The sequence below is a fragment of the Mesoplodon mirus genome, assembly GCF_964341445.2.
Source record: "Mesoplodon mirus genome assembly, chromosome: 4".
NCBI lineage: Eukaryota > Metazoa > Chordata > Mammalia > Artiodactyla > Ziphiidae > Mesoplodon > Mesoplodon mirus.
This window is the reverse complement of record NC_138979.1, coordinates 159793938-159809403: the sequence shown is the minus strand read 5'-3', so window position 1 is coordinate 159809403 and position 15466 is coordinate 159793938. Positions and strand designations below refer to the sequence as shown.

Genomic DNA, 15466 nt, shown 5'->3' with positions numbered 1-15466 from the left:
AAGGGGGTCTATGGGAAATTTCTGTCCTCAATTTAGTGTGAACCTAAACATGCTAAAAAAATTAAAGCCTTTAAAAATATAAGGAAATTTATTTGATAGAAAATCAGGAATAGGTCTGGCTTCATATTTGATTGATCCGATAGCTCAGTGATGACACCAAGAACGATTTCCTTCTGTCTGCTCTGACAATCACAGTGTCACATGGTGACTGGTGGAATAACTGGGGCTTCCTGCATCTTCGTTCATGTTTTTTTGTTTTGTTTTGTTTTTTGCGGTACACGGGCCTCTCACTGTTGTGGCCTCTTCCGTTGCGGAGCACAGGCTCCGGACGCGCAGGCTCAGCGGCCATGGCTCACGGGCCCAGCCGCTCCGTGGCACGTGGGATCTTCCCAGTCCGGGGCACGAACCCGTGTCCCCTGCCTCGGCAGGCGGACTCTCAACCACTGCACCACCAGGGAAGCCCTGTTCATGTTTAATGGGAGGGAAAAAATCCAGAATTCCAAGTATGTCACCTAAATTACATACTTTCCCCTGGATGGAATGTTGAGATTGACTTAAACCCAACAGGGATGACCGTCACTGCCCTTGCCATCAGGGTGGAGTTAGCTTTCCCTGATGCCCGTAGCTGCAGAGGATGGCCAATTCCTGAATGAAAATCCGGAAGTCTTATACCAGGAGGAAGGGTAATGTTTGCTGGGTAAGCACTTGACAGCATCCCTGAGAGCAGTGGAGGAGACCCATTACGGTATTGGTGGCTTTCTAGAAGTTAGAACAAGAAAGGAATATTTTAGAATTTACAGAAGGAAAATATGGGACTAATAAGAATTATGACTATTAGTGGGACCAGTTAAGGAATTTAGAGGTTAACTTTTAGAATACTCTTGTGTTTTAGATTTGAACTCAGAATTTGCCATTAGAAAAAAACATGTTGGGAAACATGAAGAAATTAAGCACACAGTATTTCACAGCAAGATGAAAATTCTCCCTCAGTTTATCCTCAGTTCTCAAAGTCAAGTGGGGATGAGAGATACTGTGGAAACAATTCAGGTGAAGGGTTCAGCGGATGCCACCCCAAAGTATGTCACTTTGGCATACTGACTAGAGCTAAAGGCACTTGAAAAACAGCAGGCGCAAGAAGGGCACTTATCCCCCGTTTTTTCCTTGAAAGCAGAAGAGGAGACTCCTTTGTGAGTGGTGCCTCCCTATACGGGAGGAAAGTTCAGTCTTATCACCAGAAATAGGAGTCAAGGCTGAGAGAATTCTGCACATGACTGTCACAATAATTTATCTTCCTTTAGTTTCCCCATATATTTTACTTTTCCACAGTTTGCACTCTCTTCAAACTACTGTATAAATACTTCGTTTTTTCCTCTTCTTCTGGTCTTCATTTCCTTGTTGAGACCTTGATGTTCATGTAAAAAAAAAACTTAGTATTCTTTTCTCTTGTTAATCTGTCTTATGTCAATTTTATTCTCAAGCCTAGTCAGAAACTCCAAAAGAGTATAGGTAAAAATTTTCCTCCCCTACACAGGTGAGATAAGGTAAAATCACATTCATTCCTAGTAGAAATTTTGTTGATATTTGAATAGTAACAAGTATTGAAATAGAGCACAAACAAAGGGATACTGTTGAGGTAACAGAGGATGTCAAGGGGGTCTGATTAGCTAGATGTGGTCCAGTCAATGGCCACTAAAGGGATGAAGAAGCCTGAAGAGCACTGTCCTCTCCTAAAATGAGGTTTGATTAGTTCCTACCCTGGGGCTTCTCCAGATCCAAACTGATGTCCATGCAGAATTGGTGTCCAAGTACTGTTCAGAATGAAACTTCTTTTAGGAAAAGGAACAGTCCTCCTCCCTCCCTACAGCTTCTAGGTTTAACTAGAAAGTATCAAGAAATTTTGAGATCCCATAAAGTGTGTAAGATAGAAAGGGTCCACTCTTCCCATAAGCCACTGCAGTAGAATCCTTCACTACTGCAATAGTGTCCATGTGGGTACTTCACACCATATTCTTTTTCTAAAGTACAATGGCAACTATATCACTCTCTTTCTTACCAATCTTTAAGGTCTCCCTTTGCCTGTACAATTAAACACATTTAAGACTGTCTATCACATAGCATTCTCCTCCTTTTGTAGTGTTTACCCACTGCTATTTTATGTGTACCCTATACTCTAACATGGACTATACTTGAACACACTTGAGTTTTCCACCACTGAGCCTGTTATTTTGACTTCCTAAAATGTCTTCTGTATATAAGGAAAAACCTACAGTTCTCCTCCTGTGTCTTTCTTTTCTGTGTGTCTCCTTTACTACTCACACAGAACACTGCTCTTCTGACACTGCTGGTTACCACATGTGTGGAGGTTTTTATCTCCAAACCAGGCATATCTCTGAGACAACCATCTGGATGTTCTACAATTTAATTCAGTCCTAACACTATCTACCTGGAGATGGTGTCAGTTCGCTGAGGTTAAAGGCTCAGTCCCACAAAACTGCTCTCACCCCTCCTCAGCTGCCAATTGCAAGTAATAGGTCCCCAGGGTACCCACAAGTTCTGTGTGATTTGGCAATAAATCCGAGGTTTCCACAACCCCCTCCTCAGGTTCAACTAATTTGCCAGAGCAGCTCGCAGAACTCAGGGAAACCCTTACATCAACTACCTTGTTAAAGGAAATCACAAAGGATATAGAGGAACAGCCAGATGAAGAGATGCATGGGGCGAGGTCTGAGAGGGTCCCGACTACAGGAACTTCTGTCCCTGTGGAGTTGGGGTGCATCACCCTGCCTGTGTGGTAGTGTTTGGCAACCTGGAAGCTCTCCAAACCCCATACTATTGGGATTTTCTGGCGGCTTCCTCACATAGGCATGATCAATTATTAACTCAGTTTCTGGCCCTGCTCTCCCCTGGAGAATGGGGCAAGACGGCTGAAAATTCCAAGCTTCTAATCATGGATTGGTCTTCCTGGTTCCCAGTCCCCACCCAGGAGCCATCCAGGAGCCCACCCAGAGTCGCCTCGATAGAACAAAAGATGCTACTAGTGACTTTATCAGTTAGGAATTTACAAGGGTTTAGGAGCTCTGTGCTGGAAGTTGGGAGAAAGGTACAGGCAGAGACCAGTACACATATTTCTTATCATTTCCACCTTCCATCATCAAGTCCATCTTGCAAATCCTGACACACATACATTCACACACATACACATAGTTTAAGTGGCAAATAACAAGGTAATATAACGTTGCCAACATATATTAGAATTATCTACTTCTGAAATACATACTGAAATGCTGCTCTAGGTCATGAAGAAACAGGTGAACATTCTAAAGGAATGGGAAATGTAGATTAAAAGGAATACAAATATCTTCCCAATAAGAGAGGGAAATACTCAACCTCACTAGCAACAACAACAAAGCACAACAATATGAGATTCTATTTTCAACCTATAAAATTTATAAAGTTATAAACCTTAGACACACGCACACCTATACACCCCCATTACACCAGTGCTGACAACATGGCTGCCTCGTACAGTGTCTTTGATGGCGTAGTTGATTGTTTCAGGTAAGCACAGTAAAGGATCATAATACTGTTTACAAGTTTGACCCAGTAATTTCCTTTCAAAGAATCTCTCTTAAAGAAATAATCAGTGACACACAAAGACTTACACATGTATATGTCCCTTCACCATAGGGACGGACTTTATAAAGAAAAACTATCAACAACGTCAAGGGCTAACAATAGGGGACTGATTAAATGAAGGGTTGTAGCACCAATCAATGGAATACATATCACTGTTTTTAAAAAGTCATGTATTTGAAGAATATAATAACATGGTAAGAAAAACATCATACAATACTGAGGTACAACGGATGTACACTTAATTGAGTAAAAACTCAATACACACAACAACAAGCCTAGAGGAAAATGGAAATACTCTAAAATGTTAAGTGTGCTAGTTTCTAGTGATTGGATTATATACAACTCCTTTTCTAGTGAATAATTTTCTCTATTTTCCAAGTTTTCTATGAATTTTTATTACTCTAGATTCAGAGAAAAAGAGATCCTATCAGTTAAGACCCATATCAAAAGCCACTATCCCTCTGAAATCTTTTCTAATCTTCACATCATAGTATGTAGTTTCACTCTCCCCTCCAGAACATGTGCCTATGGTGTCTCTATTTCCCCTTTTCTTAGATCCTCCTACTCAAGAGAATTTAAAGAGGAAATCATCTTTGTGTCTTTTGAAATACATGGTCTACAATTTAGCTTCGTCATTAATTGGCCCGCAAATTTCTGCTGCTTCTGCCTTTTATCACTCATGATCAGCATCTAGAGAAGACTGACACTCCAGCTTAATAGATGGCGCGATTCCTTCAAGTGTCACGGAAGACGCTGTTTACAGAAAGTAGCAGAAAGAGAGATAGAGAGGAAAGAGGAAGAGGAGGGCAAATCACATACACATTGTTAACAATCAAGGGAAGGAGTGTAGGCATTGAGTTGCCTGTCAGCTCCCACAAAACCATACTACTATGTCAAGGGTTTAAACACGGTTCCAGATCTACTCTTTCAACATCAGTGCCCTGAAATACCCCTACCCCCCCCACTGCAAGTCCATGAACTCCCCTGAGAACTTAGGCAGGAGAAAAACGAGCCACTTCCTTTGCCTGTGGCTGGAGCTGCTGCCCTGCACAGGGCATGGACGGGCTCAAGAGAGAAGAAACTTGATGTGGGGAGCCGGGGCCCCAGCTCTAGAGGTACCATGCAGGTACTGAGTCTCAGTTTCCTCATCTGTAAAATAAAGATGACACCTGCCTCACAATGGTATAGAAGAAAAAAACAGCTGGCAAAACAAAAAGAGTTCTGTACTGTTTTTGAATTTCGAGAAAAAACACCTGTCAGGAATTGCTTTACTGAAAAAGAAAGTTGAGGAACCGGAACACCATATCACAAATTAAGGTGTTTTTTATTTTAAACACATTAAGCTTTAGAAAAGTTTAGTAAGTTTAATATGGAACTATTTGTATCAAGTGGTACAAAACTGAATCATTTATTTGCACGCTGATCATTATTAAAGTCACTTATGAAATTCATCTAAATGTTTTACCAGCTTTCCAAATAACTAGATCACAAAGGTCCATATGTGGAGACACAAAAATAACTTAAAATACACTTGCATGAGGAGAATGCTCACTCATTCAAGGAGAAGACATCAAAGAACTAAAAACATACTTGCTTTGAAAATTTTTAGTAATTTTTTTCATCTAAGTTCTATAACTAGTATAGTAATTACAGCTAAGATGTTCACTTCCATTCTTAAATTAGAAACTCAGATCTGATAATATTTTTGATATTTTATATGCTTTTCTTCCACAGTAGGTAATCATTTATTTATAAATTAATTATTAAACAAAATCAATAATAAATTATTCAAATAATAACTGAGCCCCAATTGTGTACCAGGTATTACTCTTTTCCTTTCAGAGCTAAAGCCTTGTCAGTTATGTGTTGTTAGACACTAAAGGGCATGCTTTCTCCATCTGTTGTGTTTTCTGTAGAATCACTCCTCCCAAACAACTGAAAAAGTATGTAATTTATAAATATCTTGAAAATGTCTTGGTACATTCACTTTAATGCTGAAGTAATTATTAAAAAGAAAAAAACTACACATATACACTAATCGTGGCAGCTGTTCCCAGGATAAACGATTACAGCATTCCGGGGATTGTCCCCTTTCCCCCCCCCAGGTGTTTGTGGAAGAAAGTCTGGAGCTGCTGCCAAGCATCCACCTGGGCCCTGGCATGAGCCCTGGGCTCCCCTCCCCAGATGACAGGACTGCCCACCAAGGTGTGCAGGGAAGCCCGGCACATGGGGAAGTAAGGAGGCTCAATGTAGTGTCCCGCCCCTGGGTAACAGACGATCTGGGGCTTCGCCTTACTATGGGCCTGCAAGCGTTTAGAGGCCTCATTAGCATAGAATTCACTCTTCCAGTTGTGGTCATCCTGACCCACAAGGAACAGGAAGGCACACTCAGCCCTTTCCACAGGAATGAAGCTCTTCTGATCAGGTCCTTCCAAAGGGCTGTTCAGGACATCCAAAATGTCTGCTAGGCCATCTTTGGTCACCTTGAATCGACTTCGGCTGACACCCACAGGCGGCAGTGTCTCACCCTTGTAGTGTAAGGTTCCGCCGACACTGGCCACAGAGCCATTGATTATGACAGCCGCGGTGATGCCCTTCAGGAAAGAGGCCATGGAGAGGCAGAGTTCGCCTCCTTTGGAAATCCCAAGCAGCCCTACCCCTGGGCCCTTTACCTGAGAAAAGGCCAAAGGGAAAAGGAGAATGAGTCCATGAACAGTGCAGTGTGGCGAGTAGCGCCTGGACTTGAGAGTCGGTTAGAACTGAGCGTGGATCTGGGCTCTCCCACTTATCAGGGTTTGCAGCCTTGGGATACTGACTTATCCTTCCTCTCTACCTTGCTTTCCACAATTTCTCCATCACCATTCCTGGTGTCTTCAACCATGTGGATGACAACTAAATACTTTGGCCTCTCAGTTCCTTGACCTCCAAACCTCCCATTATCTTTTTCTCTCCCCAACCTCAGACACACACTCCCATTGTCATAACCTAAACCAAGTCATCAATAAGTACATCATCTCCAAAATCTCAGCTTCAAGCATTCTACTCTCTAATCACCATCTTATTTACCTCCAGTTTAGCAATTCTAGTACCGCCCACTCCCACCTCTTTGAGACCCTGACTACCATTTTTTCCCTATCGGTACCTCTCTCATTTTCTCACTTCCCACCTCATCCAGCTTAGATTTCAAGCTTCATCGTTATTATCGCTCCCCTGCAAACACCCCTAACTCCCTTAATACCTCTCTCCCTTTGGTCCTACTCGCCAGAAAAGTGCTAACCTCAGTTAGCACCTGTTATTCACTTCCTCCAGGCCTGCATTTGTGCAAATGAACACTGCTGGAGAAAAAAATATATGCTTGATGTGCTTCCCTAGTGGTGCAGTGGTTAAGAATCCGCCTGCCAATGTAGGGGGCACGGGTTCGAGCCCTGGTCCAGTAAGATCCCACATGCCACGGAGCAACTAAGCCCGTGCGCCACAACTACTGAACCTGTGCTCTAGAGCCCACGCACCTCAACAAGAGAAGCCACCGCAATGAGAAGCCTGCGCACCGCAACGGAGTAGCCCCCGCTTGCCACAACTAGAGAAAGCCTGCACGCAGCAACAAAGACCCAATGCAGCCAAAAATAAATAAATTAATTAAAAATATATATATATGCTCGTGCGGACAGATCTTACTTTCATGTCATGACCACAAATTTCAAATAAGCATCCATATTGCCCCTCAATCCTGCTTCCCTGATGTTTGCTTTCCACTTCTCCAAAAGGCCATTCCACCTTGTCTCCTACCTCTGTAAGCCCCTTTAACTCCTATTCCCCTTCACTAAAAATAGAAGCTATCAGGTAGGAACTTGTCCTCAATTTTCCCTTCCAAGTCTACTTAGTTCTACATGAATCAAGCTCTCCTCCTTCCCTCCTGTTTCCAAAGTATCTCTAATTCAAGGCCACCCTCTGCTTGTGCTTGGGATCCCATCTATTCTCATCCTCAGGGACTCTGCTCCTGCAATTACTTCCTCCTTCTCTCTCTCCTTCATAACGTTCTTCTCTACTGGCTCATCCCCATCAGTGTACCGCAAGCTCTAGTACCTCTTACATTTTAATAACAATCCTTTGAGCTTAAATCCACTTTGCCCGTTTTCTACTCCCTTTCACAGCAAAACTTGTGGGAAACTTTGTAGTTATTTTCTTTCTTCATTTTCTACTCAATCCCCTCCAGGGTAATTTGGGTTTGCCCTATTCCGAAAGGACTCTTCTTGTCAATTACCAAACTCTTCTGTTACAAATGCCTTTTTATTGACCTCTCAACAGCACTTTTTTTTTTTTTTTTTTGGTCATGGTTTCTACAAGAGCACCCTTAACTGTTTTCAGCCACTTATTTCTCATAAAGATACTCGGAATGGGATATTACTGTCATCTCAACTTTTGAGAGGAAGAAACAGAGGCCCCAAGGTCATGAAGCTAGTTCAGTGGAAAAATCAAATCTCAAATTTAACTTTTCTCTATCAAACATATTGTGCTGGTTCCACTACACCCCATCACATTTTCTAAGAGCTCCAGCACTTCCATCCCCCTTGAGCTCTGATTGGATTATAAAATAAGCAAGGTCTATCCTCTAATCCTCTGATATCCTGGAGCCCTCCAAACGCTCTTGTACTTCCTAGGTTCTTTGTCACCAGGTTCTTCTTTAAAACTGAATCCTCCGCTCTCAGAGGGGCACATGGAGGAGAGGTTTATTAAACACAAACATTTAAACTAGAGACACTGATCTCCTTCCCCTTTTCCTCTACTTCCTGTGTCAAACCCAGGGTTCTCAATGTGTTTGGGCTTGTAATGAAATAGTATAAAATACTGGAATTTAAAATTCCATGATTCCAACTAGGACATCTTTACTAGCAGGGAATCTAATATGGTAACATCTAATTGCATGGAAACTGTCTGGGAAAAGCGACTATGAAAGGTAATGTGTGTTGGGGGCAGGGAAGGGCTGTCATAAATTTGTCAAGTTCTGTGAAAACCAAGAGCATTTAAGAGAAGGAGAACTGATACGCAGAACATAAAAATTAGAGGAAGTTCCAACCTGAGGGTGATTAAGCAGGTAATTCATAGCTTCTTCAAAGTACTCCAGGTGGAGGTTCTCTATGCTCTTGGGGAGGTCTTCATAGTTATAATAAGCCAGAGCCATCACAGCAAAACCCTTCCCAGCCAGCAGACTAGCTCGATATTCCAGAAGGCCACGTCCAGTTCCAGAAATGTCCACAATCCCAGGAAAGGGTGCAGGTCCTTGGGAAGAAACAAAACACAAAACTAAACTATACTAAAACTCTTTGCAGTGGTGTCAAAAGCCATTTTTACCTATTTGGTGATGTCAGAGTTTTCTGTTGACAATCAGAAATGCTGAACGGCTCTGGTCTTCAGAGATCCAGACTGCAGAAATGCTGAACGGCTCTGGTCTTCAAAGGTCCAGACTGTGGCATAGGCTAAACCCACATTCCCCGCTCTACCTGGGGCCTCAAAGCCCCACAGATTTTTACAAAGAGCATGTACTATTTTTGTGGTTAAAAATAATTTAAAGGGACTTCCCTGGTGGCGCAGTGGTTAAGAATCTACCTGCCAATGCAGGGGACATGGGTTCAAACCCTGGTCCAGGAGGATCCCACATGCTGCAGAGCAACTAAGCCCATGCACCACAACTACTGAGCCTGTGCTCTAGAGCCTGCAATGAACACCCAATGCAGCCAAAACCACCACCACCACAACAACAAAGACTCAATTGGCAGGACTTCCCTGGTGGCCCAGTGGGTAAGACTCCACGTTCCCAATGCAGGGGGCCGGGATTCAATCCCTGGTCAGGGAACTAGATCCCGAATGCATGCCGCAACTAACAGTCCACATGCTGCAACTACGAAGTCTGCATGCTGCAACAAAGATCCCAAGTGCTGCAACTAAGACCCGACACAGCCAATAAATAAATATTTTTTTTAAAAAAAAAGACTCAATTGCCAAAATTCGTACAAACCCTCCAAGTACCTTGGCCAAGAGCATTGCCGTTGGTCCTTCTAAATCTCAGATCTACCCCCTTTGGAACTCATAAACTCTCACCCTTTGAGATAGTCACAAGACATCCAACGCACCTGGCCCCTGCCTCTTTTGATTCACAGCTGATAAAAGGAGGTATATTTCATACTGTAAAGACCTAGTTGCTTCCATTAAAAATAATCATGTGGGGCTTCCCTGGTGGCGCAGTGGTTGAGAATCTGCCTGCCAATGCAGAGGACACGGGTTCGAGGCCTGGTCTGGGAAGAGCCCACATGCCGCGGAGCAATTAGCCCCGTGAGCCACAATTACTGAGCCTGCGCGTCCGGAGCCTGTGCTCCGCAACAAGAGAGGCCGCTATAGTGAGAGGCCTGCGCACCGCGATGAAGAGTGGCCCCCACTTGCCACAACTAGAGAAAGCCCTCGCGCAGAAACGAAGACCCAACACAGCCATAAATAAATAAATAAATAAATAAATTAAAAAAAAAAAAAATAATAATCATGCTTTGGTAGAGCAATCTTGTCACAGAGCAATCCCAGGAGATGAAGACCTTAAGCATCATGCTTTGTATTCTGGAGATTTCCTCTTGAAAAAGACACCTCCAGAAAGACTTTTTTAACCCCACTGGGAAGGCCCCTTTCAAGTACTGCTTACCAACCCTTGTGCTGCCAAACTCCAGGAAACAGACTCTTCATTTACATGACACATCTAAACAAAGCACCAAACCCTCACTGGACCTCACATCATAGGATGACCTGAAAGTAAAGAGTTCCCAGAATTGAAGCACATGACATCTGACCAGACAGCTTTGCTAAGATGTCAGGGCCAGTACTGTTAGAAAGTTCAGGATTCACATTAGTCTTTTCATCTGGACTATTAACTGACTCTGGATTCTTATCCAAATTCAGGGTAACTGAACTTGCAACCTCACATGCTATGCCACTAATAACACATTTGGTTACAAACAGTTCTTTTAAGTAAGAATACTGTTTTAAAATGTCTTTGAAGTTTTGCTATCTTCATGAAGAGTTCATTAGCTGTTGCCTCATGTTTATGCCTGCACTGTACCTTCCTGAATGCACTTGGTTAATTGTTTTAGATTGACTGTGTCCTTGTTGTATTCGCTAGTCTATTTTGCTTTCCTGGCTGCTTTAAACAGGGACTTCCAGGAGGCATCCATGGCTCTGGGTTCGCCTCAGTAGGGAGAACTTTTCTCCCCAAAATCAGAACAAGTGCCAATAAATATTTGTTCAGTTGGCTATCTTCAGGCCTAGGATCCTGGTTTAGAATCATCATACAATTTGGAATTGTCATGTTACTTTTGATTCTATACTTGTTTCCTGTCAAACCTCTGTAAAAATGATATATACCAAAAGAGATGATCTCTAGTTCTTAGGGTCGTGAGAAATATGGACTATAGATGGAAGGTTCCTGAAAGTTCTCCCTCCTACCCCTCCTTGTTACTCAAATGTGACCTCAATAGGTTTCCACTCTGTGCACTTTCCCTCTAACAAGGGACATGACACCCAGGAAAGGTCCTTCCTGACACAGAAGGACAGAAAGCCACTCCACTGACTCTTGATCATCGATGGTTTTGGAGAAAGATCGTGATTAAAAGGGAGAAATGTGAAAACTAATAAAGGGAAACCTCACTACAATGGAGTCAGAATTGGGGAGCTTTCCTGCAGTACCACTCCATGTCAATTATAGGAAGAATTGTCAATTACAGATCACAACAGAAAGATCATCAACAGGAAAGAACCATCAACTACAGGCCCCAACAGCAAAAGATGTAAATGGCCTCCCCTCCAAGAAACTGACTACCTCAGCAACTCAGCAATGAAAAATCACCATTATCCCAAACTCTCTTTTCTCTGATGGACTTTTGTTCAAAACAACCCCTCCCAGCTTCCTCCTTTTTCTCTAAAATAGCGTTCTTCTCCTTGCTTTGTTGCACTTGCCTATGGTTTTAGCCGTAGCTTGCTTGTTCCAATTTGCAGTTCTCTGCTATTCCCAAATTAACCCATTTTTGTTAGTCAAATTACTAACTTTTATTTTTAAGGGCAACAGTGGGGATGCAAAATGATACAATCACTTTGGAAAACAGCTTACAATTTCTTATAAAGTTAAACAGACACTTAGGTTATGACCCAGCAGTCTTACTGCCTGGTATTTACCCAAGAAAAATGAAAACCTTTGTGTTCACACAAAAACTGGGATGCAAGCGTTTCCAGTGACTTTATTCTTAATCTCCAAAGACTTGAAACCCAAATGTCCTCCAACTGGCGAAAGAATAAACAAACTCTGCCACATCCATCTAATGGGAAACTTCTAAGACACAAGAAGAAGGAACTACCCATATATGGAGCAACAGAAATGAATCTGAAATACATTATGCTAGACTCAAAAAGCTACCTACTGTGTATAAGTCTAGTTATGTCACATTTTCACTATTTACATTAAAAGTTTGTATTTAATGTGCAAATTTTAAGGACTATTTATAAGGCAAATACTTTATACGCAGAACTTTAATAATTCAGTACTAACCATCAAAGCCCTGTCAGTACCTGTTCCCCTTCCCTCACTTTCCACTATTCTGAATTTTATCAATCTCTTGATTTTCTTTACAGTCTTACTACTATAAGTATTCCTTAAATGGTATTTTATTTATTTTGCCTATTTTTTGAATTTTATCTGAATGTAATGACACTGAATGTGTTCTTTGGGGACTTGTTTCCGTCAACACTGTTTTTGAGGTTCATCCATTTTGATTCTTGGTTTTTTTGTTTTGTTTTGTTTTGCGGTACATGGGCCGCTCACTGCTGTGGCCTCTCCCATCGCGGAGCACAGGCTCCGGACACGCAGGCTCAGCGGCCATGGCTCACGGGCCCAGCCGCTCCGCAGCATGTGGGATCCTCCTGGACCAGGGCACGAACCCGTATCCCCTGCATTGGCAGGAAGAGTCTCAACCACTGCGCCACCAGGGAAGCCCTGATTCTTGGTTTTTAAAAAATATTTATTTATTTTTGGCTGCGTGGGGTCTTAGTTGCTGTGGAATGCGGGCTTCATTGCCCTGTAGCATGTGGGATCTTAGTTCCCTCACCAGGGATCGAACCCGTGTCCCCTGCATTGGAAGGCAGATTCTTAACCACTGGACCACCGGGGAAGTCCCTTGATTTTTGTGACTACAGTTCAATCACTTTTGTGCTATAAATATACCTCAATTTATTCATCAGTTTTATTGCTGATGGACATTTAGGCTGTTTCCAGTTGTTTTTGCTCTTACAAACATAAATACCTATTGGTGCACCAGGAGTAGAATGACAGTCAACTTTCTAAGTAAAAGCAATTTTTTCCAGAGTAGATGAATAATTGTGTTCCTCTTTTTTTAAAAAATTAATTTATTTATTTTTGGCTACGTTGGGTCTTTGTTGCTGCTGGCGGGCTTTCTCTAGTTGCGGTGAGCAGGGGCTACTCTTTGCAGTGCATGGGCTTCTCAATGTGGTGGCGTCTCTTGTTGTGGAGCACGGGCTTCAGTAGTTGTGGCTCACTGGCTCTAGAGTGCGGGCTCAGTAGTTGTGGTGCACAGGCTTAGTTGCTCGGCAGCATGTGGGATCTTCCTGGACCAGGGCTTGAACCCGTGTCCCCTGAATTGGCAGGTGGATTCTTAACCACTGCGCCACCAGGGAAGCCCCAATTGTGTTCCTTTTAGCAGTGTATGGGAGTTCCTCTTCCTCCACATACTGGTCAAAAACTGGTAATGTTAGACTTCTAAATTTTGAGGGTGTTGAGTGTAGTGTTTAGTTTTACTTTGCATTTCCCTGATCCTAATCAGGATAAGCATCTTTCAACTTTTTCATTGGCCTGTTGCTTTTTATGTAATGGTAAAATTAACCAATAATTCAGATTTCCAGTGGATAGCAAGAGGCCTTCTTCCTGCATGGTAATTTTCTTAAATCTTAATATACTCCGGGAGTTAGAAGCAAAGTTGTAAAGCTGAGAAACTTTAGAAAGAAAATTTTAAAAACTGGAAACTCCTTATACTTTTTAAAATTACAAGTATCTTTACCCTTTCCTTGCGATGTCTTCGTTCTGACCTCTGTCTTGGAGCAGCAGAGCCACCTCCCCAGCCAGCCTTACGTTCCATTCTTGTCTCCTCGAAATTTTCAGGCCCCACAGACCTTCGGAATGTTGGGAGCTACCTACTTACTGCCTTTCTCTCTCACAGACAAGATAAACAGTTAGGGAAGAAGGGGGCTTACCCGGCGGCAAGAAGAGCGTGGCGCGCACCCGGCCCACGCGCACGGGCTCGCGCCGCACCCCCGGCGCCAGGAAGTCGCGCTCGTGCACCGCCCGGCCCAGGAGCCCTCCGGCCTCCGGGTCGTGGCCATTGAGCACCTCCAGCTCCACGGTGAAGGGCGTCTGCACGTCCCGCTTCACCAGCCGCAGCAAGGGCTTCTCGGGCTCCAGAGCCCAGAGGAGCCCCATGGGCTCGAGGCCCGTGAAGCTGCCGCCCAGCGCGGGCGCGCGCTCGAGGTCCAGCTGGCCGTGGGCATCGGCGCAGTAGCGCGCATGGGCTCGGAAGAGCGCGTCCTTCTCGTCGCGCAGGGACGCGCGCAGCGTGACCGGCTGCTCCGGGGTCAGGCCGCGCACGGCGATGCGCACCGGCTCGTCCCAGCGGCAGCGGCCCGCGGGCTCCAGCGTCACTGTCACCGCCATCCTGGCAGGGGCCCAAGAGTTTGGGTCACCGGTCCTCAGCTTTGTAGGCCCTGCCAACCGCGCCCAGGGTGTCGGGTCCCATCGACAGAGTCGGAAGGGTCGCAGGAGAGCCGGAAATGAGGCCACCATTTCTCTCCTTTTTCAGATCTCGGGTCAACTGCAGAGGACTGTGAAGAAAGTTAGAAACTAGTTAGAGTCCCTCTAGCGACAGGCTGCCTATCTGCAGCCTAAGGCCTAATGGGGCCGAGCATCCTGCTATAACTCTTTGGAGGGCCGCGAAGTCCTGCCAATCAGTGGCCGACCTTTAAAAGCAAGAGCGAAAGCAGACACACAGGAACTTTACGTTGGGAAGAATTTTCCTAGTTTTGCCTCTCAGAAGCTCTTTGGCTCGTGCAGCGTGGGCTGGACCGGGCTGCCCCTGAAGGAACCTGGCACTTAACAAAGTGTCCAGTCTCCAAAATTAATGTAATAGGGCAGGGCGCGCCGGCCGGACGCCGGGGCCTCCATGATGTAGGAGCGTGCGGCCGCCGCCGCCTCCAGCAGCCAGCCGCCCGATTGGCTCCGACGCGGGCCCCGGGCTGACCGTGGCGACCCCGGTCTCTGCCCCCGCCCCCAGCCCAGCTGCTATGGCCCACGGCAGCTGAGGCAGCGCCGGCCCCTCGGCGGGACCGAGCCCCTGAGCCTGCCCGGGATCCTGTGGTGGAGCGGGGCAGCGAGCAGCCCTTGGCGTGCAGCCTTTGCTGCACGCAGTTACCCTGGGCGACCGGTTACCGTGAGAACCCCAAAGCGGGAAGGTTAGAGAGGCGATTAGCGGTTCTGCTCCGCCAACTGTCCGACCGGCGGTGGTCCTCCAGCGGAGAGTGAGGTAAGAGGTGGATCAGATCACGGCCTTCTCCCTGGGGTCCTCCAGGCCCTCCGCAGCCTCCTGCCAGCAAGTGCGCTGGGGAGCCCCAGGACAGGCTGGGGGCTGTGTCCTGTAGGGCTTCCGAGCCCTTGCCAAGGCTGCCCACTGGCGGGGCCCAGGCCTTGAGGCAGTGGTGAACCTCTCCCCCATGCCCGTCTCTGTGACCTAATGGCAGC

General features: G+C 45.0%; 1 protein-coding gene across 3 annotated transcripts; it reads right to left on the bottom strand.

Moving 5' to 3' along the window:
• Positions 1–485: 485 nt before the first annotated feature.
• LOC309803543 (acyl-coenzyme A thioesterase 1-like) lies at positions 486–15237 on the bottom strand. Of its 3 annotated transcripts, XM_082619930.1 has the most exons (4): positions 15158–15237; positions 13930–14553; positions 8711–8913; positions 4680–6308 (listed from the first exon to the last, which is right to left on the bottom strand). In XM_082619930.1, exons 2-4 carry the CDS (start codon positions 14513–14515, stop codon positions 5703–5705), a joined length of 1395 nt encoding a protein of 464 aa, XP_082476056.1. In that variant the 5' UTR covers positions 14516–14553; positions 15158–15237; the 3' UTR covers positions 4680–5702. The 3 variants fall into 3 exon arrangements, with proteins under 3 accessions (XP_082476058.1, XP_082476057.1, XP_082476056.1); XM_082619932.1 differs by lacking the exons at positions 4680–6308; positions 15158–15237 and adding an exon at positions 486–759 and having other exon boundaries at positions 13930–14565; XM_082619931.1 differs by lacking the exon at positions 15158–15237 and having other exon boundaries at positions 3790–4785; positions 13930–14528.
• Between the last annotated feature and the right edge of the window lie 229 nt (positions 15238–15466).